The 25205-nt window shown below is 40.7% G+C and overlaps 1 protein-coding gene across 8 annotated transcripts in view; it reads left to right on the forward strand.

Moving 5' to 3' along the window:
• Positions 1-25205, forward strand: part of DLGAP3 (DLG associated protein 3) — a 655676-nt gene that overhangs the window by 399926 nt on the left and 230545 nt on the right. For 7 of the 8 annotated variants that reach the window (XM_077481739.1, XM_077481741.1, XM_077481738.1 and 4 more), the window contains one exon: positions 14370-14575. The exons of the other annotated variant lie outside the window; for it this stretch is intronic. In XM_077481739.1, the coding sequence (XP_077337865.1) occupies positions 14370-14575 (206 nt within the window). The remainder of the gene's footprint in view (positions 1-14369; positions 14576-25205) is intronic. 8 annotated transcript variants of the gene reach the window in all.

Here is a 25205-nt window from a genome sequence, read left to right on the forward strand (position 1 = left end):
AACTAAAATGCCATAGACCTCTGAAACATTACTTACATCTTGTATTTCATCCCCAGTTTTACTATTCCTGTTTGGTTCCCAATGGGCAGGTTAGTCCCTCCATTTTTCCAATTCAAAGATTCAATAACATTTCTCTTATTGGGATTGGAATTTTTTCACAAACTCATCCCATTTCAGTTTCATTTGCCTAATCTCATACTGCAAAGCCTCATTCTCTGCCTTAATAGTTAAGGAAGGGATGTATGATTTAGTATTTTCATATTTAGTACACCTAGGCCCTGTTCCCCAGTGTGGTGAGTACACTTCAACGTCACGTCTCTTTGTTGCATATTGATTGTGTTTTAATATCTTTTCACCAGAAGACAAACATAATTGGGCAATGTGACCGAATAATCCATAGGTGTAACATTTTATCTTTTGTAAAGTATTAACCACTTAAGCCCCGGACCAATTATCAGCCTAAGGACCAGAGGTCTTTTTACAATTTCGCACTGCACTGCTTTAACTGGTAATTGCACGGTTATACAATGTTGTACCCAAACGAAATTTGCGTCCTTTTTTTTCGCAAATAGAGCTTTCTTTTGATGGTATTTTATTGCCTCTGCAATTTTTATTTTTTACGATATAAAAGGAAAAAGACTGAAAATTTTGAAAAAAAAAGATATTTTCTACTTTTTGTTATAAGAAAATCGAATAAACTAAATTTTAGTCATACATTTAGGCCAACATGTATTCAGCCACATGTCTTTAGTAAAAAAAATGTCAATAAGCGTATATTTATTGTTTTTTTGCAAAAGTTATAGTGTCTACAAAGTAGAGTACATTTTCTGGAATTTACACAGCTTTTAATTTATGACTACCTATCTCATTTCTTGAGGTGCTAAAATGGCAGGGCAGTACAACCCCCCCCCCCAATGACCCCATTTTGGAAAGTAGATACCCCAAGGAAATTGCTGAGGGGCATGTTGAACTCATTGAATATTTTTTTTTTTGTCTCAAGTGATTGAATAATAACAAAAAAAAAAAGTTTACAAAAAGTTGTCACTAAATGATAAATTGCTCACACATGCTATAGTTATATGTGGAATTGCAACCCAAAATAAATTCTGCTGCTTCTCCTGAGTACAGGTATACCACATGTGTGGGACTTTTTGGGAGTCTAGCCGTGTACGGCCCCCCGAAAACCAATCACTGCCTTCAGGATTTCTAAGGGTGCAAATTTTTTATTTCACTCCTCACTACCTATCACAGTTTCGAAGGCCATAAAATGCTAAAATAGCACAAAACCCCCCCAAATGACCCCATTTTGGAAAGTAGACACCCCAAGCTATTTACTGAGAGGCATGTTGGGTCCATGGAATATTTTATATTTTGCCACAAGTTGCGGGAATATTACAAACTTTTTTTTTGCACAAAGTTGTCACTAAATTATATATTGCTCACACATGCTATGAGCATAAGTGAAGTTACACCCCAAAATAAATTCTGCTGCTTCTTCTGAGTACGGGCATACCACATGTGGGGGACCCCAAAAACCAAGCACTGCCTTCAGGATTTAAATATAAATCGCTACCAAAAAAAACTGTTAGCGATCGCTGACTCTGCGAACGCTGCAGTTATGGGTTTAGTGTTTTGTAAGTGACAGTGATCGATCGATACCGGACTTGGGTGGGCTGGGCGGAGGGTCAAAACGCAGGTGCTAGCAGGTATCTATCTATATATATACATATATATATATACTATACCACTACGGGAGGTGTATGCTTTGCACGTGGGTGTTAGCGGTACTGGCACTAACTTAGCGCTGCCTGGGGCGATGCAGACCCTATCTGACCCTAAAACGTAATTGATATCACCCGCCGGGTGATCAGGGGGTTAAACCTTTATTGGGTAATAAAGGGTGGGTGCCCTGATGCTATAAAAAGCAAACTAACCAGAGTCACCCGTAACACTTATACGGTGATCACTGGTGAAAGGGTTAACTAGGGGCAATCAGGGAGTTAAAACCTTTATTAGGTAGTATATGGGGGTCCCTGACGCTATATAAAAACCTGAGGGGAACCTAAATAACTAAATGGCTATCCAGCGTCACCAGTGACAATTATACGGTGATCGCTGGTGAAAGGGTTAACTCTAGGGGCAATCATGGGGTTAAAATCTTTATTAGGTAGTATATGGGGGTACCTAACACTATAAAAACCTGGCGGTGAACCTAAAAAATAACTAGCTACCTAGCGGCACCAGTGACACTAATGCAGCGATCAGAAAAACGATCGCTTAGTGACACTGGCAAAAGGGGGTGAAAGGGTTACCTGGAGGCAATCAGGGGGTTAAAACCTTAATTAGGTAGTATATGGAGGTCCCTGATGCTATATAAAAACCTGACGGGGAACCTAAATAACAAAGTAACTAACCAGTGTCACCAGTGACACTTATACGGTGATCACTGGTGAAAGGGTTAACTTTAGGGGCAATCAGGGGGTTAAAACCTTTATTGGGTAGTATATGGGGGTACCTAACGCTATAAAAACCTGGCGGTGAACCTAAAAAATAACTAGCTACCTAGCGGCACCAGTGACACTAATGCAGCGATCAGAAAAACAATCGCTTAGTGACACTGGCAAAAGGGGGTGAAAGGGTTAACTCTAGGGGCAATCAGGGGGCTAAAACCTTTATTAGGTAGTATATAAAAACCTCACGGGGAACCTAAATAACTAAATAACTAACTGGCTAACCAGCGTCACCAGTGACACTTATACAGTGATTGCTGGTGAAAGGGTTAACTCTAGGGGCAATATTAGGTTATATATGGGGGTACCTAACGCTATAAAAACCTGGCGGTGAACCTAAAAATAACTAGCTACCTAGTGGCACCAGTGACACTAATGCAGCGATCAGAAAAAAGATTGCTTAGTGACACTGGCAAAGGGGGTGAAAGGGTTAACTCTAGGGGCAATCAGGGGGTTAACCTTTATTGGGGGGGTAGGGGGCTACCCTGGACCTAACACTAACTGCCCTGACAGTTTTTACAGTTACAACTGATACTAAATGCTGTGATCAGTAAATAAATGATCACTGCAATCGGTGACACTGTGAGTGGGAGGGGGGGGGGGCGGGGGGTGATCGGAGGGTGACAGTGTGCCTATGTGTACCTACATGTCAATCTATGTCTTCTCTCCTCGCCGTCCGGTCAAAAAGACCGCCCCGAGGAGAGTGGCATCACTTCCTCCTGCCTGTGTTTACACTACACAGGCAGGGGAAGCTTCTCATTCGCCTGGATCGATCGAGAGGGGATAGCCAAAAACCAACAGCCATCCCCTCATCCCGGATCGCTCCTGAAGTGAAACGGACCGCCGCAGCCAGCGGGAGGGGGTCCGATCGGACCCCCCACCCGCTGGAAGGCAGGCACGTACGGGTACGTGCTTGTGCCCGCCCCTGCCATTCTGCCGACGTATAATTACATGCGGCGGTCCTTAAGTGGTTAAAGCATCTCTTAACAACCGGTGTGGTTTTAGGCTGAGAATATTCAATGGCTAAAACCTGATTAGCAACTTTTGCTGTCTGCATACAACATATAGGGGCACTTTTAAAAGAGCTTCCACCTTTGAATGAGCTGTTGAAACTAGCACTTACTCCAGATAGAGATCATTTCCTGTTGCATCTAGAAATATTCAAAGCAGTTGCATTACAATCTATGGTATGTGGAGATTGCACAAGCTACCTTGGGCTGGAAGATGCAGACAATTATTTATATTTACTCTCTGCTTCCTTCAGCCCACGTGCCTGCTGATCAACCTCTCCCTGTTCATGTTGGTTGAGTACTGATATTACTTTTGGCTATTTCCAGATCCTCCTTGGGGGATATGTTTTGCAACAATAACTCTTTGTAATTGTTAGCCAATCAGCAAGCACCAAAATCAGTGCAGTCTTACCCTCGTGTTTGCTGTATTTTTTCTCTTTTTAGCTTTACATTTACATACTCTTGTGTCCGGTACCATGGGCTTTTAGATTCCTCCATTGCTCTTATTTCAGAGTGATTTTTAACTTTATCAATCCTGGCCATCAATTTCTCCATGCTGTACAACAAGTTCAGTGACGATACAAGAATACACCACAGAACAGACTTCTGATACAGTAGTCTACCCCTAGAATATGCACGGGAGTGGAGACAAAAATACTAAAATAACACTAGTATCTTCACAGAATAGAATCTACAACCAAGAAAAAAAGATAGAGGAGACATGCTGAACAATAGAAACAATAGTGCTGAGATAAGCACACAAGAAACAATAGGATGGGTAACCCTCTAGTTAGACAATATAAAAGTAAGCACAGCCATGTTTAGATCAATAACTGCTACAACCAATTCCGTTTTACAAAAAAAAATAAAAAATCTACCACAAATTCAGCTTATCAAATTATTGGTAGGGTTTATTACAGAATGCTAAATGTACCTTATTTTAGACTCCATAATTAATCGTTACCAGATATTAGATTCGGTAACCAAACTTCCATGGTTTGGTACTTTAACAAGTACCAAATTGATAGCAAATCACCATCATTGTACGTTCGTACTTTGATGCTAAATACTGGGCTTATGGCAGAAGCTAGCTGCCATAACCCCAGTATTTTCAACAACTGCGAGTGACTGATTTTCAGATAATAGTTGTCTCTGTGGCTGCAAGATCACTGTTATCGGGGGCGGGAGAGGGTCCCCCCACTCCCCCTGCATTCTGGTTATCTCCGGTGCTTACCGGAGCAGTCGGTAGTGGCAAAGATGATGATCGCATCTTTTCCGACATGCTGCTGAGAGAGGAAAAGATGGCCCCCGCTCGGCTCCATAATTAACATCAAATGTCACTTCCGCCCAATGGTCTTAAAGGGAATTTTTTTTTGCCCCCAGATCTCACATTTAAGAGATCCTGTCATGCTTTTTTCTATTACAGACCTTGTAATAGGAATAAAAGTGACCCACATTTTTTTTTAAAAGGACAATGTAAAAATAAAAGTAAAATAAATAAGGAGAAAAATAATTTAAAGTGCTCTGTCCCGCTGAGCTCACGCACAGAAGTGAACACATATGTAAGTCGTGCCCGCATATGAAAACAGTGTTCAAACTACACATGTGAGGTATCGCCACAATCGTTAAAGTGGGAGCAATAATTCAAGTACTAGACCTCCTCTGTAACTCCAAACGTAACCTGTAGAAATTTTTAAACGTCACCTATGGAGATTTATAAGGGTCAAAGTTTGTTGCCAATGCATGAGCAGGCGTAATTTTGAAGCATGACACATTGGGTATTAATTTACTTGGCGTAACATTATCTTTCACAATATAAAAAAAATTGGGCTAACTTTACTGAAATGATTAAGCACATTTGTGTAAAACGCGTCTGTTGAGCACTTTGGATCATTTTCATGTTTTTAAACTTTTTGTCTCTACAATAAACATTTTCTTCATTTCTGGATGCGCCGCCACCTTTCTTCTTCATGTACATTAACTTTACTGTTGCCTTACTTTTAAGTAAAAAAAGTGTATTTTTCCCCCAAAAAATGGTGCTTGTAATAACGCTGCTCAAATACAGTGTGACATAAAGTATTACAATGACCGGCATTTTACTCTCTAGGGTGTTCGAAAAAAAAAAGTGTAATGTTTGGGGAATTTTCTAGGAAAAAAATACGGATTTTAACTTGTAAACAACAAGTGTCAAAAAGAGGCTTGGTCCTAAGACCCCTTTCACACTGGGGCATTTTCAGGTGCTTTTGGGCTATAAATAGGGCCTGTAAAACGCCTGAAAATGCCTCACCTGCAGCCCCAGTGTGAGAGCCCAAGTGCCGCCCCGCTTGCAGAACGTTAGAAAAAGTCCTTCAAGCAGCATCTTTCAGGCGGTGCGGGAGCGGTGTATATACCGCTCCCCCACCACCCCTGCCATTGGAATCAATGGGCACCGCTGCGGAAGCACCTGCAAAGGCGCTTTTAACCCTTTAATCAGCTGCTAGGGGGGTTAAAAGCACCTCACTAGTGGCTGAAAAGTGCAGCTATTACATCAGCAAAGCGCCGCTAAAATTGCCTCTTCTGCAGCCCTAGTGTGAAAGCCGAGTGCTTTCACACTAGGCAGTGCGCTTGCAGGACAGGGAAATAAAGTCCTGCAAGCAGCATCTTTCGGGCAGTGTGGGAGCACTGTATTTAGCACTCCTAAACCACCTCTGCCATTGAAAGCAATGGCCGGAACTGCCAAAGCACCTACAAAGTCCTTTCCGGGCGCTTTTAACTATTTTTCACCCTCTAGCGGGGGTTAAAAGCATCCCCCTAGTGGCCAAAAAGCGCTTCTAAAATAACGGTAAAGTGGCCAGTGCCTCAGTGTGAAAGTGCCCTAAGCGTTTAAAGTGGTTTAACCCAGCCCAGGCAGACCACACAAAAACTCTTGTCTATCTGATCTGCAAGATATAGTTTTTACTTTGACAACAATGAGAATATTACTGCTTGTAAATTCCCACAAAAAACAAACAACCGCCAAAAAAAAAAACAATTAAAACAAACAACTCTCTTGTAGCTTACTTTCAATGTCCTACACAAATACAATGCCTTTCGTGGACACAAAATCTAAATAAAATCCAAAATCCTGTTCGACCTTTTCAACAAAAACAACCAAGACCATACTCTTTCAGTGTCTTTCCAATAAAACACATATGTACTCACCATAAAGCAAACTCAAGCAATGATTAGAGAGAGCAATGAAGCTCGGTGAGCACAAAAGAAACAAAGAAATAAAAACAAAATTTGTCCCGCTTAATATATCCTCCCCATTAAATTGACCGGCTTTAATGGTTCTTCTAATATACTTTTTCAACTATAATTATGGGATATTAACCAAAACAAAATCTGTGGGGTATCTTCCCTCTTTCTTAGCCCTTGTACACACGGTCGGAGAATCCATCAGAATGTGTCCTATCGGACTGTGTTGTCGGATAATCCGACTGTGTGTGGTATGCATCGGACTGATTCCGTCGGAATATCCGTCGGACCCAATTGGGCCGGTCGGACATACTCCGATCATGTGTAGAGGATTTTGATCGGACCAAGTGCCATGCATGCTCAGATCAAATTCCTACATCAAAGCTATTGGCTACTAGCCTGAATGTAGTCCCATCATAACGAAATTACGTCATCACGTTCTGAAAGATCGGATTTTTCGACAACTTTGTCCGACCGTGTGTATACAACAGTTTTGGAAGAGATCCGACTGACAAAATCCGACGGCAAAATCCAACGGATTTGGTTGTCGAAATCTCCGACCGTGTGTACAGGGGCTAAGAGTTATTATAATATCCACTAATACAACAAAAAACATTTACCTATATTTTTCCGTAGATAGAATTGCTGTGACCTCCAAACTACTGGAAAAACTGACTCCGTTTAAAATTCACCCCAATAACCTTATTCTGTATTACACAAATCTCAAGTACTTTCTATCTGGTCCTGATTAGGTAGGTTGCCAATTATGTTACCCGAAAGCTATATTTTGAGATTTAACATATCTCAGATATGATTTGGGTTAATGAGAGTTCTTTGACCATGAGTGAAAGCATTAATACAGCAACAAAATGTATTTGTAAGTAGTAAGACGGTCTAAACAAATACATCTCAATCTATCTGTAATACAGACAAAGGAAAAAAACTCATAGGTTAAATGAAGGAATACAGAGTATATTCCTTAAAACATAAAAATACAAACAATGAGAGGGATAAGACATAAGACAAACATTTAGATACAAGTGACAGGGAGCTAGTCCATAGTTACCACGGTACTGCACGCACAAGGACTCTATTCTGGTGACACCCCTTCCAGCGAGAGTGCTCTCTCACCTACCATCTAATTTGTGTATATCATTATAGGCCTGTGCCTCATTGGTTGACATGGCATGGCTCTCATTGGTGGGCCTCTCTATTTCTGGTTAAGGATTGGCTAAATCTCCCATCCCTATACTTTGCCTAAGTCAGCCCCCTTTAATGTATATCCTTGGCACAGACTATTTTGAACAGGAGATTTAATTTGTAGGTACATGACCTTTTCAGGGAAGTATTGATGACTGACTGGCCACCTTCATTGCATATCCAAATGAGGGATCCTTTGAAGTGAATATTTGTAGAACAAAGAGGTTTGGGCCCCATTGTTTAGATAAACAAGCATAGGCACCGGATCATCTGTATAACAGGGACTTCTGGGAAGCTATATTACACACCCACATTGATGCAACTCTAAATAAAAAATATTCATAAACACAATATTTTACAGCTGTTAATGGAGATTTCACATAAACTCATAAGGCAACAGTTAGTTTAAAAGTTGTGATATTGTGGGTATAACAGGTGGGAGTGTAACGCAAGGCATTTAGGTGTGGTGCTCCTTTTGACAAATGAGTCAAAAATATGGACACGAGGGCATGTTGTACTCCCACTGATGGCAGGGCATTTTTTTACTCCCATTAATGCTAAAGCTTTTTTACTTCCACTGATCATCAACATAGCGGCATATTTTACCTCCACTACTAATTCACAGAGGAGCAATTTTTACTTCCACTGCCCACATTGCAGGGGCATTCTTCACTCCCACTGACCATTAATGCAGTGGTATTTTTACTTCCACTGACCACCAATGCAGGGGAATTCTTTACTCCTTTTGACCACTGATGCAGGGGCATTTTTACTTCCACTTATCACCAACGCAAAAACATTCTTTACTCCAACCGACCGCCATTGCAGAGGCTTTTTTTTAACTCTCACTGATCACCAAAGCAGGGGAATTTTTTTATTCCTACTAATCGCCAATACAAGAGAATTATTAAATTCCACTGATCACACAGAAAAATGTGTTACTCCAACCGACCTCTAATGCCAGGGTATTTTTTTTTACATCTACTGGCCACAGTTGGCGGTAACTAACCTGATGAATAGTTAACTGACCCTTAAATAATACATTTTAAGAACTCCATCTTAAAAAGTTCAGTTTGTGCCAAAACATTGAGTAGTTTATGTATATATGGGGTCTCCTGCGCTGTATATAAAGAATAGAAAGCAAAATTCTATCTGAATGGGTGCGGCAAACACTTTATGAGTTGGCTCTCATCTGAATAAATAAGTAAAAATGGTGTTGCTCTCCCAAATAGAGCAAAACAATTACTGAATACACAACCTATATCTTAAAGGCAGGTATCGTGAATAAAATAGTGTAAATAATAGTGTAAATAAATACAGAACAGATAAAGCAAAGTGCATACAGTTGAAGTCACGGGAAGTGACGTAACGCGTAGGATACCAGAAGTGACGACTACACCCGAGCAGTACGCTCGTTGGCTTGTTTGCTGTGCGCTCTGTCCCCCCCAAGTTTTGTGAGTAGTTCGATATTGTTTAATAAAGTTGACATTATTTAAATCTACTACACTATGGTGGACTCTATCTATTCTCTGAGTGTATATGCTGACATTATCCACGGAGGAATTTGATGGATGACGGTGACGCTAGAGAAGTGTGAAGCTCCCCCTGTTTCTCTCCCAAATCCAAGTGTTCCCTACTAGAGGCTATTTTGCTGTATACCTTACAGCAGTAAGGTAATTACCTGGTGTGCGCAGTATTAACACGTGGAGATCACCCAAACGGAGAGAGTTGGCTTGGCACTGTGAACACACACCTGCACTATTTGCATCTGGTTGTGATATTTCACTATACTATTCACGATTGGACTACTTATTGGTCACTTTGATTAAACCCAATTGGTTTTGAAGCTGTTTTGCTACATGCACTTTAGCACCTTGTAATATCTTTTTTGTGGATCACTGTTTTACCACAACACTATTGTTGTTGATATATGAATTATTCGTTTATTATTTTTAAGTTTAATTTTAACATCTAGATATGTTATGCACGTATGCACTTTGCTTTATCTGTTCTTAGTTTTATTTACACTATTATTTACACTATTTTATTCACAATACCTGCCTTTAAGATATAGGTTGTGTATTCAGTAATTGTTTTGCTCTATTTGGGAGAGCAACACCATTTTTACTTATTGAGTAGTTTATAATAAAAACATTTTTGCCATTCTGAAGCTTCCCTCCAACCACTTTGCATATTATATTATATATACTGTTATTCTGTGCTTGTCAAATATGCTACTGAAATATTGCTCCACTGAGTCTGGCTGAATGAATTTTAAACATGGGCAGCTGAAGCTGCTGTCTGTTCACTTCCTGGATTTACACAGACACAGACACACCTTCAGGTCTGAAGCCCTGTAGCTCTCATTGGCCCTCTTATGACTCATCCCCCTCCCTTCCTGACAAACTCTCACTAGAGTGAGAGAAAGCACTGTGCATGATGTCATAAGCCTAGGCTTTTTTTTCACCAGACAAGAAACAGGAAGTGGGATGTATAAGGTAATTGCTGACAGAAAAAAATGTTTTACTATACAAAGTTAAAACAACAAGGGCAGAAGATTTAAGAGATGGAAAAATGAAAAAATTAATTAAGGTCCACTTTAAGTTAGTCCACTAAACCACACTTGAAAGGGCTTAGTGCAATACTTTTGATATTCTGAACGTTTATATTCAGGTTCCCAAAAGGAAGGTGGGTCCATCACCAGATTAGAGTAAATAACTAATCATAGACAGAATGGAACAAATAGGGAATAGGAATTGGGGACCCCTTGATGACCCCATAACTTAAGGTACATATGGTCATATTTCCTTGAGTTTATTGACTTTTAGCAATCTACAAGTCCTTGTTTTCTACAAGAATTATCCTTTTGCTTTCTACCATTTTCCAGTCATGTATTTTTGTCCCATGTTCTTTGGCCTCCTGATTGTACTGTAAGAAAAAAAATATTTGTTTTTACTTTTTAGATATGAATATTATATTTGCCTTGTTTCTTTTTTTTTTTTTACTCTGTTCTTTTATTTCAGTAAATAAAATTATAAACGTATAAAATAGAAAAATAGAAACCAAAGCAATATTCCTATGGGAACTTTAAGTGTCTTTTGAAAATTTGTCATGCATCTAAGTATATAATATAAACAAGATAAAGTACTGTACTTATCATGTAAATGTTTTGTCAATAACAGAAAAAATAACCCTCAAAAAGGTCATATTATAAATGGCGGGCCTATTTCCAGTTTAAATATAGTCTTCTAAAAAATCCTGCTCTATCAGTGGAAACATATCACATTACATTACATTTCAATGCCTAATCAAATGCAAAGTTAAGAGTACATTAAAGGAAAGGCATTTGGTAGAGTCCATGTCCATGAGGTACCACGCATGCCAATCCTGTATACTGGTCGCTTAACTTCGAAGATGTCTTGGATCTATTAATGTTTGTTTTTACTGGATTTCTGTAAGTGTTTAGCACTGATTTCTTTTAATAAACTGTTAAGCAGTTTTACACTATGTGGCTGTTTTATCTTTCCTGGGCCCTACTATGGAGTAAACTTTACCACCAGCCATGACAGTACCACCACCTGCAATATAATAGAGGAAGTTGATTGGATCTTCTATACTTGCATATCACACCTGTCTAGACCTCTGGTAAGGAGGCATTTCATATCAATATCGGTGGAGGTGCACTTGGGTGATCAAAATGCACATCAATTATACTCCTTGTTACTGGATGTTCATCAAGGAATTCATCTGCACTATTTAGAACAGCACCAGTTGTTCACACCTTATGTAAACTTGTTTATTCAATATCTATGTTTAGCGCGGCAACATTTTTTATTGTTTCACTTTCATCAAAATTCATCAAAATTGGTCCTGTTGTGTTGCCAGCAGCTTGCACTGTTATATTTAGTCTGTATACCTGCGCAATAATTTTTTTTTATGTTTATGTTTCACCCTAATTTGGCCTTACGTCGTATGCCACTACCCATCTTAGGATTCACAAATGAGGACAGTCTCTTCAAATAGGAACACGCCTCCACTCTTTGAACAGTGCAGAAAATATAATATTTGTTATTCACACAAATATATAACCAGGTATCTCCACTGTTGGCTCTGCAATTAAAGCATTTAAACCTCTGGTAGGTAATCTTTCCAGTTAATATAAAAAGTAGGGTGTATAGCGTATCTAAAAGGAAAGCTTATTTTTTCCTGTGGTAAAATTTGTTCTTGAAATACATGCTACTCATAGGAACTAGGGTGGAACAGTAGCCACGTGGAGGAACCAAAACTACTGAGTATGCACAAAAACACATCCATATCAGTTAAGGGCAGTCATTTTTCTATTTGCTTAGGGCTACAGTGGATAGCTATATCAAAGTGCTGCAAGGTGCACCATCAAGTTTTAAAATGCTAATTAGGTCATCCAAGTTAGTCAACAGAATGGATCATCTCCACCTCCACTACCTATGTAACACATACATTTAGAGAACTGGCAAGGATCAGCCACAAAGGGCACACCCACTCTGTTTACATTCAACATGTTCAGTGTGATGGACCTGCCGGCCCCATTAAAGTCTTTTCTTGTATAATATATAACGGATATTTCAAGTAAATGCTATTAAAAGTTGACGGAAGGATAATATCACCTCTCTGTAACCCCTTAAATCAGCTATTTGATGAGTTACAGGTCATCTACTGCACAAACCTAAAGTACACCAATATTTTTTTACGAAAGGTCTTTGTTAATGTTTGACTATAGTTATAAATGGTAGTTAATATACTAAAAATAGTAAGTGGTGGGATAGTTGTCTGCCATTGAACACAGCGTTAAGATCTGTGGCAGTTTCCTTTGTGATTTTACTGGTGTTTGCAGTAAACAATTTTTCTGACTATGGTGATCTGCAAAACCTAAAACCATAGCCAAAATGTAAATGTATATTGTTTGTATTCATTCTACAAAGTATCCTCTGTAGAAGATGTATTGCAGTAGTTGCAGAAAAATGTGTGTCAGAAAACATACAAAAGAGAGGTATGCATTCATTTCTCTCCTAAAGTGAGCTGAGTTCGTCTTTTCTGCAGACTTGTGCTTTGTGATCAGATATACAGTAATCCACTTTAGAACACTGTTTATGTACTACAAGTTACTGTTCTTGTTCCAAGTTCATGGTGTAAAGAGAAGTTCAAGTGAGGTATTAAGCTGTAAAGTGGTTCTAAAGCCGCTTTTGGTAATGAAAATTCACCCCAAGCCACACTCGGCATTACCGCCAGGGAAGTCACAGTAAAAAAGTTTAGTCATCAGAATACCTTCTCATCCCCTCTTTTACTTACCTTAGCTCCCCATCCAGCACTGTGCATATCTGCAGCTCTTCTCCCCTCACTTCCTGGTCTCGTAAGCTTTGCTGAGGAAGCAAAAGCCTTTGGCTCCCTCTGCTATCAATCAAAGCCAGTCAAGCAAGGGCAGGGGCGGGGCCTGGAAGAGAGCACACAAGGGCCCCCATATTAAGTGGCTTGCTCTGGGGGTGCTTGCTGGCAGGAAGGGGCCAGGAGCACTGGTGGGGGACCCCAGAATAGGAGGCTTGGGGCCATTCTGTGCAATTCCAGCTCTGTGCTCCATTGCACAGAGCAGGTAAGTATAAACCTGTTATTTTTTTTAAAGCATTTATAACCACTTAAAATTGTGTCATATAAAACACTAATTCTCATATTTATTATATTATGTACTCCTTTATTACAAGAAAGTATTTACCAGGTACCCCTGGTGTATATTGGTAAAGTAAGAAAAGTTTTTGTACACCTCCCTTAAGTTTACATTAGTTCTTTCCTTGGCAATTATTTATGCTTTCAAAACAACAAAATATAGTCTGCTTTTTAGTTTAAAGTGCAGTATTTACTAAACTTTTAGACTAACATTCTTCATTTAATTTGACAAGTAGAAGTACCTTTTGAACGCCTCTAAAGTATGCCAAATGTTGTCCGTGCACTAGATTATTGGCCAACTTTTACACAGCTTTCAACAACAATTGTATCTTTATCTTTCAGTGAGTAAAAGTGCATATATCATTGCGAATAGGTAATATTCAGTTACTACCACCTTGGTACTGCTCAGAAAAAGGCATTTAGCACATATATTCACCCCATTAAGGGGTAAAAAAAAGTCAGGTTTATGATAAGCGGGCCGCTTACATTAATTGAAAACTGTATGTCTGTCTACATACATGGTCAGAACTACCTAGCCCCCCCCCCCCCTTCCAATGGAGGTAATGCCCCAAATACCTCAAGTATTATTAGCAGATTGTAATAGAATGTTTATGCTCAAATATTAATGTGTAACATTTCTGCTTACTTGATGTTAACTTATACATTTACTAGGGCAAAAGATAAAGTAAGAGCAATCAGCAACTTGCTGTGCAAAAATGCCCTATTTGTCTTTCTTCAGGTACCACCAGATGAATGGGGGGGATACCCAGCACCTGGAAAAGAAGGAGAAATACCCTGCCGAAGAATGAGAAGTGGCAGCTACATCAAAGCCATGGGGGATGATGACAGTGGAGACTCTGATACCAGCACCAAAATGTCACCCAAAGGTGCTAGCCGGCGTGAAAGATATCGCAGGTCTTCAAGTGTTGACCATCCCAGAACCAAGTAGGAAACTCTTCTTAACCATGTTCACACTGTCGGTGTTTCTAGTATTTTCACTGACAACATCTAGGACCTGTTGCTAAAGGGGTGAAACTGAAAATGTTCTGCTGCTTTTTTTAGCTTTAATTTTCAGTGTCACCTCTTTTTGCCTAATCATAAAAAGCTACAGTTATATTTTGTTACTACGTCCATATGATACCAAATAAAATTTTATAATGAATATTACCTATTTTTAAATATAAAAAAGCTCTTCATGTCTTTTCACATGTGACTCCCATTACCCTAGATGTGATTCATTTATATTCAGTGAATGTGTGTTAGGTGAAGGTTGTTCAATACAAATTCCCCACTTATGTCAGCCCAGCACACAAAGCATACAGGCTGGTCAGCCTATAGATAGAGGCCCTCAAAATATAATGCCCTTATCATTGCTGACCCCCAAAACTTCAAAGAAAACCTAGAAAAAATACATTCAGCCAGCTTGGTGCTAGGTTCTTCCACACAGCCAGTGGTCCAAGTCCATTATAAAAAACTTTCAGGTGGATTTAAGTTACTGTTATGCCGCGTACACACGATCGGACTGTCCGTGGACTTAGTCCGGCGGACAAACCGCCGGACTTTGCAGATACCGGCCCCCCACCCTATGTGAATGAGTATGGGGTACAATGTACCCCTACATATTCACCTGGTGAGAAAAGTGTAAATAAAACACAATACAAGGTTTTAAAATAATTTATTGCACAGCTCCGGTGGTCTCCCGTCTTGGGGGGTGTTCTTGACGGACTTCTCCGCTATCTTCTGCTAGCTCTTTTACTAGCGGAGGAGCCCGGTTTTCTTCTTCTTCGTCGCCGTCGCCCGGGGGTCTTCTTCTGACTTCGGGGGTCTTGTCCCCCTCTTCGGGGTCTTGTCCCCCTCTTCGGTTCTTCTTGCCGGGCCTCCGCTTTCTTCTTCCAGCTCTTTTACTAGCGGTGGCCCGGTCTTCTGTTGCCGCCTTCTCTTCTTCTCTTCTTCCTTGAGATGTTGACTCAGTGCTCTCTCTGGCCGCAATGACAGGGACGCGTTGTGCGGTGACTTATATAGGGCCAATGGGTGGGGTCTCTGGGTAATGTCCCCGCCCCTTATGATGTCACAGTCCCGGAGGATGCTGGGACTGTGACATCATAAGGGGGCAGGGTCATCATGTGACATCACCCGGTGACCCCGGCCACTGTCCCTATATAAGTTGCCGCACAACGCGTCCCTGTCATTGAGGCCAGAGAGAGCATCGAGTCAACATCTCAAGGAAGAAGAAGAGAAGGCGGCAACAGCGGTGACAGAAGACCGGGTCACCGCTAGTAAAAAAGCTGGAAGAAGAAAGCGGAGCTATGTTACAAGCATTTTAGCAAGCTATTGTAGATATGGACCATCTTTTGTTGATATTGATGTAGCCCTTAGGCAGGCCATAGATGATACAAATCGCTTGATTTCCCCATCAACACAGTCAGTGTTGATGGGGGAATACCTCCCGTGGATCTATTATGGGGGGGTGCTGGGGCTGCCAGGTAGTGGGGATTCTACTATCATTTCCAGATCAAGCTTAGTGCAACAAAAGAAAAGGGCCTTCACAACCCCCTGTATATGTGCATGAATGTTAAGCTGGCCATACTCAAGTAGATATTTGAATGATGAGAGAACAATGAGCAACAAAAATTCTCAGTACATTCAATGACTGAATGTAATCTGAATGTTTTTCAAAATTTTGTTTGCTTTTAACATTTGATTTTTGGAATGAATGCACTTTCTCGAGCAGAAAACACTTACACTGTTAGTAACAAAAATGTTCAATGCTACTCAATTTTCAAACATTAATTTGATCCCACTAGAAAATTGAACAAATGTTCTTAACCACTTTCAGACCGGACCATTTTGCTGGCTTAAGACCAGACCACTTTTTGTGATTCAGCACTGCGTCGCTTTAACTGACAATTGCACGGTCGTGCGACGTGGCTCCCAAAAAAAAATTGACGTCCTTTTTTTCCCACAAATAGAGCTTTCTTTTGGTGGTATTTGATCACCCCTGTGGTTTTTATTTTTTGCGCTATAAACAAAAAAAGAGCGACAATTTTGAAAAAAAGGCATTATTTTTTTACATTTTGCTATAATGAATATAACCCAAAAAATATATAAAAAAACAGTTTTTTTCCTCAGTTTAGGCCAATACATATTCTTCTACATATTTTTGGTAAAAAAAATCACAATAAGCGATTATTGATTGGTTTGTGAAAAATTTATAGCGTTTACAAAATAGGGGATAGTTTTATGGGATTTATATTAATATTTTTTTTTTTTTTTACTAGTAATGGCAGCTATCAGCGATTTTTATTATGACTGTGACATTATGGCGGACACATCAGACATTTTTGACACATTTTTGGGACCATTGGCATTTATACAGCAATCAGTGCTATATAAATGCACTGATTCCTGTGTAAATGACACTGGCAGTGAAGGGGTTAACCAGGGGGAGGCAGTGTAGAGGTTAAGTGTGTCCTAGGGGCATGTTACTAGCTGTGGGAGGCTGGGCTGTGTGTTAGTGAACACTGATCTCTGCTCCAATCACATGGAGGAGAGATCAGTGTCTCTTGCTGCTAGGCAGAATGGGGAGATGCTGTTTACTTCCACATCTCCCCGTTCAGCCTCCCCATGAGATGACCGCAATCACGGGGGTCCCGACCAGCGCGCAAACGTGCCGCCGGAGGCGTGCACACGATGGCACGGCGGCATTTTTAGAGGGACGTACCTGTATGCCCATATGCCTGTTCGTGCTTAATTCTGCGGACGTACATCGTCGTGCGCCGGTCGGGAAGTGGTTAACATGAACCAACTTTAATATCTTCTTTGCAGGGAATTTTTTATTTTTTTTGCAGGCTTTGTGTTTGTGAATTCTATGAATGCAGTATGCTATGTTAATCAGGGCAGGGGAGTTGCTAGGTCTGCAAAAGATCCGGGGTTAGAGCCCATAGCAGTGCTCACCAACCTTTTTGCTGGCCTACGGGGAGGGGGGGGGGGGGAGCGCCGGTGGTAAGCCATATTTTGCTGACAATGACTGGTGTTGGCGCTTAAATCATCATGGCACCATGGTTGATATGGTGTCAGGGTGATTGAAGCGCATTGTTTCTATTGTTACATTCTAATATATAATGAAGTGATTCAACTCACCATAATGCAGAATCAGTGGGAGCCCTGGGCGTGTCACTTGCCCTATCTCCTGCCACCAGATGTAGCATATCCCTTGCCACCGTCACCTGCTCCCAGATGTGGATTGCCGCTTGCCACTTTCACCTGGCAGCAGATGTGGATTGTCACTTGCCTCGTCACCTGTCACCATTTGCAGATTGCCACATCACCTGCCACCATTTACAGATTGTCCCTTGCCACATCTCCTGCCATCATTTGCAGATTGTCACTTGCCACGTCACCCACTACCAGATGTGGGTTGTCACTTGCCAACTTGCCAACTGATGTGGATTTTCACTTGCCATGCCAGCCAGTGGGACCAAATGTGCATTGACGCTGCATTGGTGGTAGGCTGGCTGCACTGGTCCATTTAGTTAGGGCAGGAGATCGGTGACAGTGAGATGATGTCATCTCGCTGCTCCCCATCTCACCTCTGACTTTGAAGCAAGGGGGTTTGACTGCAAAGTGGAGCTCCACCAATGACAAGAAGCATGTGACCTTCACTCCACAGCGTTGTGAGGGCAGAAGAGTGCTGATGTGTGGCAGGAGTGCTGATGTGGAGCGGGTGGAGAGAGATGTAATCTCTGCTTGTCCGCCCGCTCACTTCTCTCCTGTCCTCCACCTGTCTCATGCAGCCAGCCCGCCCACCGCAGCAGCCGCGGCCACGACCTGCTGATTAGGCAGGGACCCTGCAGCAAGAGACTCGGCACTGTGGGTCCCAGATTGGGTGTTATAGCCTCAATAGCCACCCTCTAGCGATGCCCTGATCAGGGGTTTGCCCCTAGACTGGGTTTTTAGTCAAGTGGGGACTAGATACAGGTAAGGTTAGCACATGTTTTATAAACAATACATATTTTTAAATAGCCAGTGTTTCTGTCATCTCTTTATTTTGCATTAGATGAATAGGTAATGAATAAAAATTACTCCTTTACAAATTAATTTGTGATAGTAGTAAATTGCACACATTCATTCATAAGTACTGTACAGTATATTACTTTCTGGTTGTGTTAGTAAGCATTGGATTTTTAAGCCCAACTCCAGGAATTACCAAACAAAAATACCCTTGCAGCTGAGTAACCCTCCACAAATAAAAACATACACTCTCAAAGGGTTTAATGCTTGTTAACGCTAGGGTTTGAGGAATAAAATATACCCACTTTCTTACTCCTGCTATTGACCCTGCATTGCTATGGACCGTGTGTGCAATAAAAAAGGCTTCAGAGGATTGGTTGCACAGATAGAGGAAGCCTGATGGAGAAAGGGCGAGTTATTTAATACACCCTTTTCCTCATCCCCTAGAGTTAATAAGCATTTGATTTTTGTTTGGTAATTGCATAAATTGGACTTTAATCATCTGCCAAGTCCCTAGCAGCATATGAGCTGGTAACAGCATGATGCGGAAATATATACTTACAGATCTTCAACCATAACTATGGGGATACCAACCTGTATGCCTGGTGTTCTGGGGTTGGTAACCGTAGGATATTAGAGGCTTTCCCACACTGCATTCTATTGTGTACATGCCCTTAGCAAGCCTTAATGCATAAAAAAAACTTACCTCCACTTTTTTTTTGGTCACCACAGCACACCACAATGCATAGAGCATTCACATAAATGCATTGTGGTGCAATGAAGGGCTGGTGCTTTTAACTTTAATCAGCACTGCAAAACACATACACACTACACATTGTATCATGTTATTCTAATTAGAACTAGTTGTATATCTACATCTCAACACCGCACCCCAATAAAGTTAATATAGACAGATACATATATAGCGGGGCTTTTTGGGTGTCTAACAAATAGTATGCCAACACTTCAGAAAATGTAAATTCACTTGTTTAATAATACATCTCAGTAAAATATAACAGATGAATATTCAACATAAAAACTGTGCAGTCAGTTGAAGCTGTACAATAGCTTCCCCTGGGCTACTGTCCCTGTGAGTATGGCCTTTTCTGACATTGGCCGCTGAGACCAATACCTTTCCTTTTCTTTTACAAAGTTGTTTATTCAAGTTTTCAATAGGAGTACAAGTACAAGATAACAGTGCAAATAATTATTAGGAGAATCCATCTAGTGATGTGAAGGAATTCCCTTATATTTAAGATGTTGCCATAACCTGAGGCGGTGTCCATTCTTTTGAAGTACTAGTGCTCTGCTTTGATAGGTTCAATCGGTGGCACTTTTATATCCTTTGCAACCTTCCTAGAGAAGGTATTTACCTTTTTCTGGTGAATGGAAGCACACATATCCACTTTATGGGTCTTCTGAGGATTCTACTGTTATATCTGTAAGGCCTCATGCACACGAGACGCAGGTGAAAACTCTGCTCAAAAAAAGCTGAAACGCGTGTTTAGAAGCGCGCGTTTTGCCGCGTTTGCATGCCGCGTTTAGCTGTGTTTAGCTGCGTTTAGCCGCGTTTGCGTTTATAAAGATAACATCATGTAGACCCTCCCCAAGCTCTCAAAGCATGTTTTTTTAACTATTTCTGCTATTTTGATCAGAGTGAGCAGCAGCAGCATAGAGAGCAGTTGTACACTTGCATTTGCCTCTCTTTCTGTGGTATATATTTTGAAATGGATCCCATATTGAATATATGTCAGGAAATGCTCCTGATGTTGCTCTTGATGAGACAGCAACGTCGTCGCAAATTTCGTGAGAGGTCCAGAGTCAGAGCTCGTCGATATTGGACCCATCCGTTGATGGGACAGTGAATGTCTGCTGGATATTTCACAAACATGTATGTGCAGCTGCGTACCTACCCGACAAGTCGGGTTACAAAATGTCATTCTCTAATGCAGAAAAGTGCATGACATTTTGCGACCCGATTTTGGGGCCCCCTATCTCGGGGTCACTTGGTGATAAGAACCTCAAATTTGGATATGTTGTAGTGCTAGTTCTAAGGTGTCTGCATACCGGGGTTCCTGGCAATAAGTGGCCCCAAGATATGGGCCCCCAAAGTCGGGTTACAAAATGTCATTCTCTGATGCAGAAAAGTGCATGACATTTTGCGACCCGAATATGGGGCCCCCTATCTCGAGGTCACTTGGTGATAGGAACTTCAAATTTGAATATGTTGTAGTGCTAGTTCCACCGTGTCTGCATACCGAATTTGGGGTTCCTGGCAATAAATGGCCCCAAGATATGGGCCCCCAAATTCGGGTTACAAAATGTCATTCTCTGATGCAGAAAAGTGCATGACATTTTGCGACCCGAATTTGGGGCCCCCTATCTCGGGGTCACTTGGTGATAAGAACCTCAAATTTGGATATGTTGTAGTGCTAGTTCCACAGTGTCTGCATACCAAATTTGGGGGTCCTGGCAATAAGTGGCCCCAAGATATTGGCCCCCAAATTCGGGTCACAAAATGTCATTCTCAGATCATATTTCTGAGTTTTCAGGTCCAAAAAATTGGGTTCCTTTAAAAACGCTTATAAACGCAAATGCGGCTAAACACGGGTGCCGCATTTTGCGTAGTTTTGCCACATTTTGCCACGTTTTGCGTCTGAAAAGTGGAAATTTTTGCGTCTGAACCCATTTTTTTGCTTCTGGAAAAACTAGGTTAAACGCAACTGCATAAAAATGGCAAAAAACTAGACTGTGTGCATGGACACATAGGATAACATTGAATGAGTTCAAGGGCAGTTGAAAAAAGTGTTCAACTGCATCTGAACACGCGTTTAACTGCATCTCGTGTGCATGAGGCCTAAAACGCATCATGTTTCTACCGTGATCCACTTATAAATGTTTGGAAGTGTTCTTTGAAAACAATACAACAGTGGCATAGCTTAGGGCCGGTTCACACAGCGAGGCGCGGCGAGGCGTCTCCGACTTACCTCGCCGCGACCTGCGGGGAGCTCAGCGGCGACTTGCAGAGGACTTCTGTATAGAAGTCAATGCAAGTCGCCCCCGAAGTCGCCCCGAAGTAGTACAGGAACCTTTTTTCTGAGTTGGAGCGACTCGAGTCGCTCCTCTCAGAACGGTTCCATTGTACAGAACGGGGGCGACTTGCGGGAGCGAGGCGAGGCGAGCCGTGTCGCCTCGCCTCGCCTCGCCTCGCCTCGCTGTGTGAACCGGCCCTTACTGTATTAGGATGTCTGTGTTTATTATACAGTATGTATGCTCTGAGCCTGTTGTACACTTTCATGTGACTGCACTTAATGTATTACTAAAGGCAAAACTTTTTTTAGTTTTAGAGTGGTAGGGAATTAGAACCCCTGTCAGTTTTTATTGCTGTCTGTGTCCCCATTAAGGGGATTCCCCCTTTCTTTTTGTCCTATTTACCATTATCGCTGAAAGTGAAAGTAAAGAAAATTCTTAAATTATTGGTTGTCCCTAGTAAAGGAATACAGGGGAAATATACCAATGAGGTCTGGTGACATGGGGACGCTCCAGGAATTTCCTTAATTTTCAGGGATTTCCTCTCACTTCCTAATTTGCTATTTTACAGGAAGTGAAGGAAATCTCCACAAATTCGACACAGATGGCAAAAAAAAAAAAAAAGACAGATTGCAACTCTCCCTTATCTATCCAAAATGAGAAAAATTTTTATTTTTGCCTATAGTTCTACTTTAAAGCGGTAGTATAGTATTTTTTTTTTTAACTTTTACCTACAGGTAAGGCTATAATAAGGCTTACCTGTAGGTAAAAAGAATATCTCCTAAACCTGTACGGTTTAGGAGATATTCCCCTCGCAATGAGCCCCTGACTTCAGCAGCACATGCGCTCCAGGGATTCTCGGCTGAACGTCCGGCAGACGCCGGACCTTGCCGGAAAGAAGTTTCCCGCGCACATGCGCAGGAGTGACAACATCACTGCTCCGGCCACTCACAGCGACGGAATATATATATATATATATATACACACACAAAAACATTATAAATACCTTTTTTTCATAAGTGATCACATATTCTATAAGGAGCTCGGAGAGGTGGGGGTTAAGATAATAATATAATCCTGACACTTTATAAAACTCTGGTTTGGCCACATCTAGAGTATGTCGTCCAGTTTTGGTCACCAATCATCAGGAAGTATGTGCTGGAGCTGGAGAGAGTCTACAGAAGTGCAACAAAGCTAATAAGGACCTAAATTACAAGGAACGACTACAAGCACTAAATGTATTCTCTCTTTAGAAGAGACGATTGAGAGGAGTTATGATTGTGATATACAAATGCCTCAATGGTGATCCCAGCTTAGGAATAAAACTATTCAGTGCTGGGGAGTGTAGAAAGACACAGGGCCATTTAATGAGATTGAAGCAGAAGTATTTTAACCTTAAGCTGCGCAGGTTTTTTTCCTCTGTCAGGGCAATACGAATGTGAAACTCTCTTCCACAAATTGTGGTGTCAGCAGGAATTATTGATAGTTTTAAAAGACTCTTGGACATGCATCTTAGTGAACTCAATATACAGGGATATGGGAAATGATTATCAACATGAACACACATACACCAATTATACAGGTTGGATTGGATGGACTAGTGTCTTTATTCAACCTTACCAACTGTGAAATTATGAAACAGTGAATGGCTGTGCAGGGGGCAGTCAGCACAAGTCTGACCATTGGAGAGCAGGCAGGCTGCTCTCCCAGCACAGCTGATTACATCAGGATGGATGTGCTCTCATGCCTAACATTGTCAGTTTGAGATGGGAAAGCAGGGGGGCTGGCCGGAACACAAGGTATTTTACACTTAGGAAGCAATAGACATGTGCACACTAAAATATTTTGTTTCGGAATTTCGTTTTCGTCCGAAAAATAAATGTATTTAGTTACTCCCGAAATTAGTTTTTATTTATTTTGTTTCATTAAAAAATGCATTCGTCTGAAAATCCGAAATAATTAAGGTTGAATCTGTCATTGAAGACTTATCGTGTCTGTCGAATGTTCTAAGAAGATTCGATGGAGTAGATAAACTGTACGACGTTGCAATGTACATTTCTGGTCGAATGTTCTGCATACTAGCTATAGTAGAATTCTAATGTTGTATGACACTAGTAATAATTATATTTATTAATTATTATTACTAGTCAACCAACATTAGAATTCTTCTATAGCCTATGGGTAGAGCATTTGACCATAAATGTCCGCTCGCGGTGACTGCTTCGTTGAATCTTCATGTCGAATCTTTTCTCTCTATGTCGAATAATCTTGGACTAATAGAGTTAGGTTAGGCACATTCAACCTTTTTGCTATTGTCTCTATAATGTAACATCTTTTCTCTCTATGTTGAATCTTTTCTCTCTCTATGTAGAATAATCTTGAACTATTAGAGCTAAGGTTAGGCACATTCGACCACAGGTTCGATAGACACAGATCGCTATTGTCAGCGTCATGTCGAATCTCCTATCTATATGGAACTGTTGCAACGAAAACAAAAATAAAGCATTTGTTTATGTCGGATCTTTCGGTTTTTGGATTTTGCACGTTCGTTATCATTTGTTAAAATGATAACGAAAATACCTGAAATTCAGACGAAAATGCATTCGGACGAAAACAAATGCACATGTCTAGGAAGCAATACAAAGAGAACTTTTTAACATATTTGCATGGTACAATAGACACATTTCAGGAATATGAAATGTTGGGGTAACATATTCTTTAGTCCCATCTACTCTATTCCCATTCCCTTTCAATTAGCTATTGACAATCAAATGCCAGAGAACCTTTATTGGAATTTGACAATAGAATTGCAACTTGAGAAGACATTGGGGCTTTCTGTACAGCCTAAACCTAGGACCCACATCACTTAGGGTTGCATTTCAGCATGGTTGTTACCTTGGAAATGTTGGAATCGAATTAAGAACTATTTTTGCACAGTTTATCAATGCCTCCACACACAGACAAACCCAGTGATGGTAAAGGTATTAGATGCAGAACTTTGAAATGAGTTGCTGTCTTTCGTAATGGAAAGCCCATAAGTTTAATGTTCAAATGTTACTTATTCAGCCCCCTTTTATCAAAATGTTTGAATAGTTATGCTTTAATAATTTGCAAAGCTAAAGGGGCACTTAAAAAGCATTGGCATGAAGCTCTCTTATCTGTGGTTGTGATATTAATGTCTTAGTTCAGATGCTCCAAGAAGTGAATAACTGTCATGTGCCTTTGGCAGACTGTCATATTTCCCTAGAAGACTGAAGGCACAGCTCGCTCTCAACCCTTGTTACTAATGTTTAGTGCTTCCTAAAGCCCAAAACGATTTTGCTGCTTTCTAAAGTGGAAAGAAATGATAAAAAAATAGATACATTAATACTAAAACATTCAAAATATCTCCCTTAGACCCTTTGCTGACTAGACATTGACTTTTATTCAATTAACATATTTCTTCTGTCTATTTTATTAGAGATGGGTGGTAATCTAGTTTGAGCATTTACACTATCTATTTTTTTTACCTTGACTCTTAATACTGAAACATGTC

The sequence above is a fragment of the Lithobates pipiens genome, unplaced genomic scaffold, assembly GCF_037356315.1.
Source record: "Lithobates pipiens isolate NorthernLeopardFrog02 unplaced genomic scaffold, aLitPip1_a1.2 Scaffold_16, whole genome shotgun sequence".
NCBI lineage: Eukaryota > Metazoa > Chordata > Amphibia > Anura > Ranidae > Lithobates > Lithobates pipiens.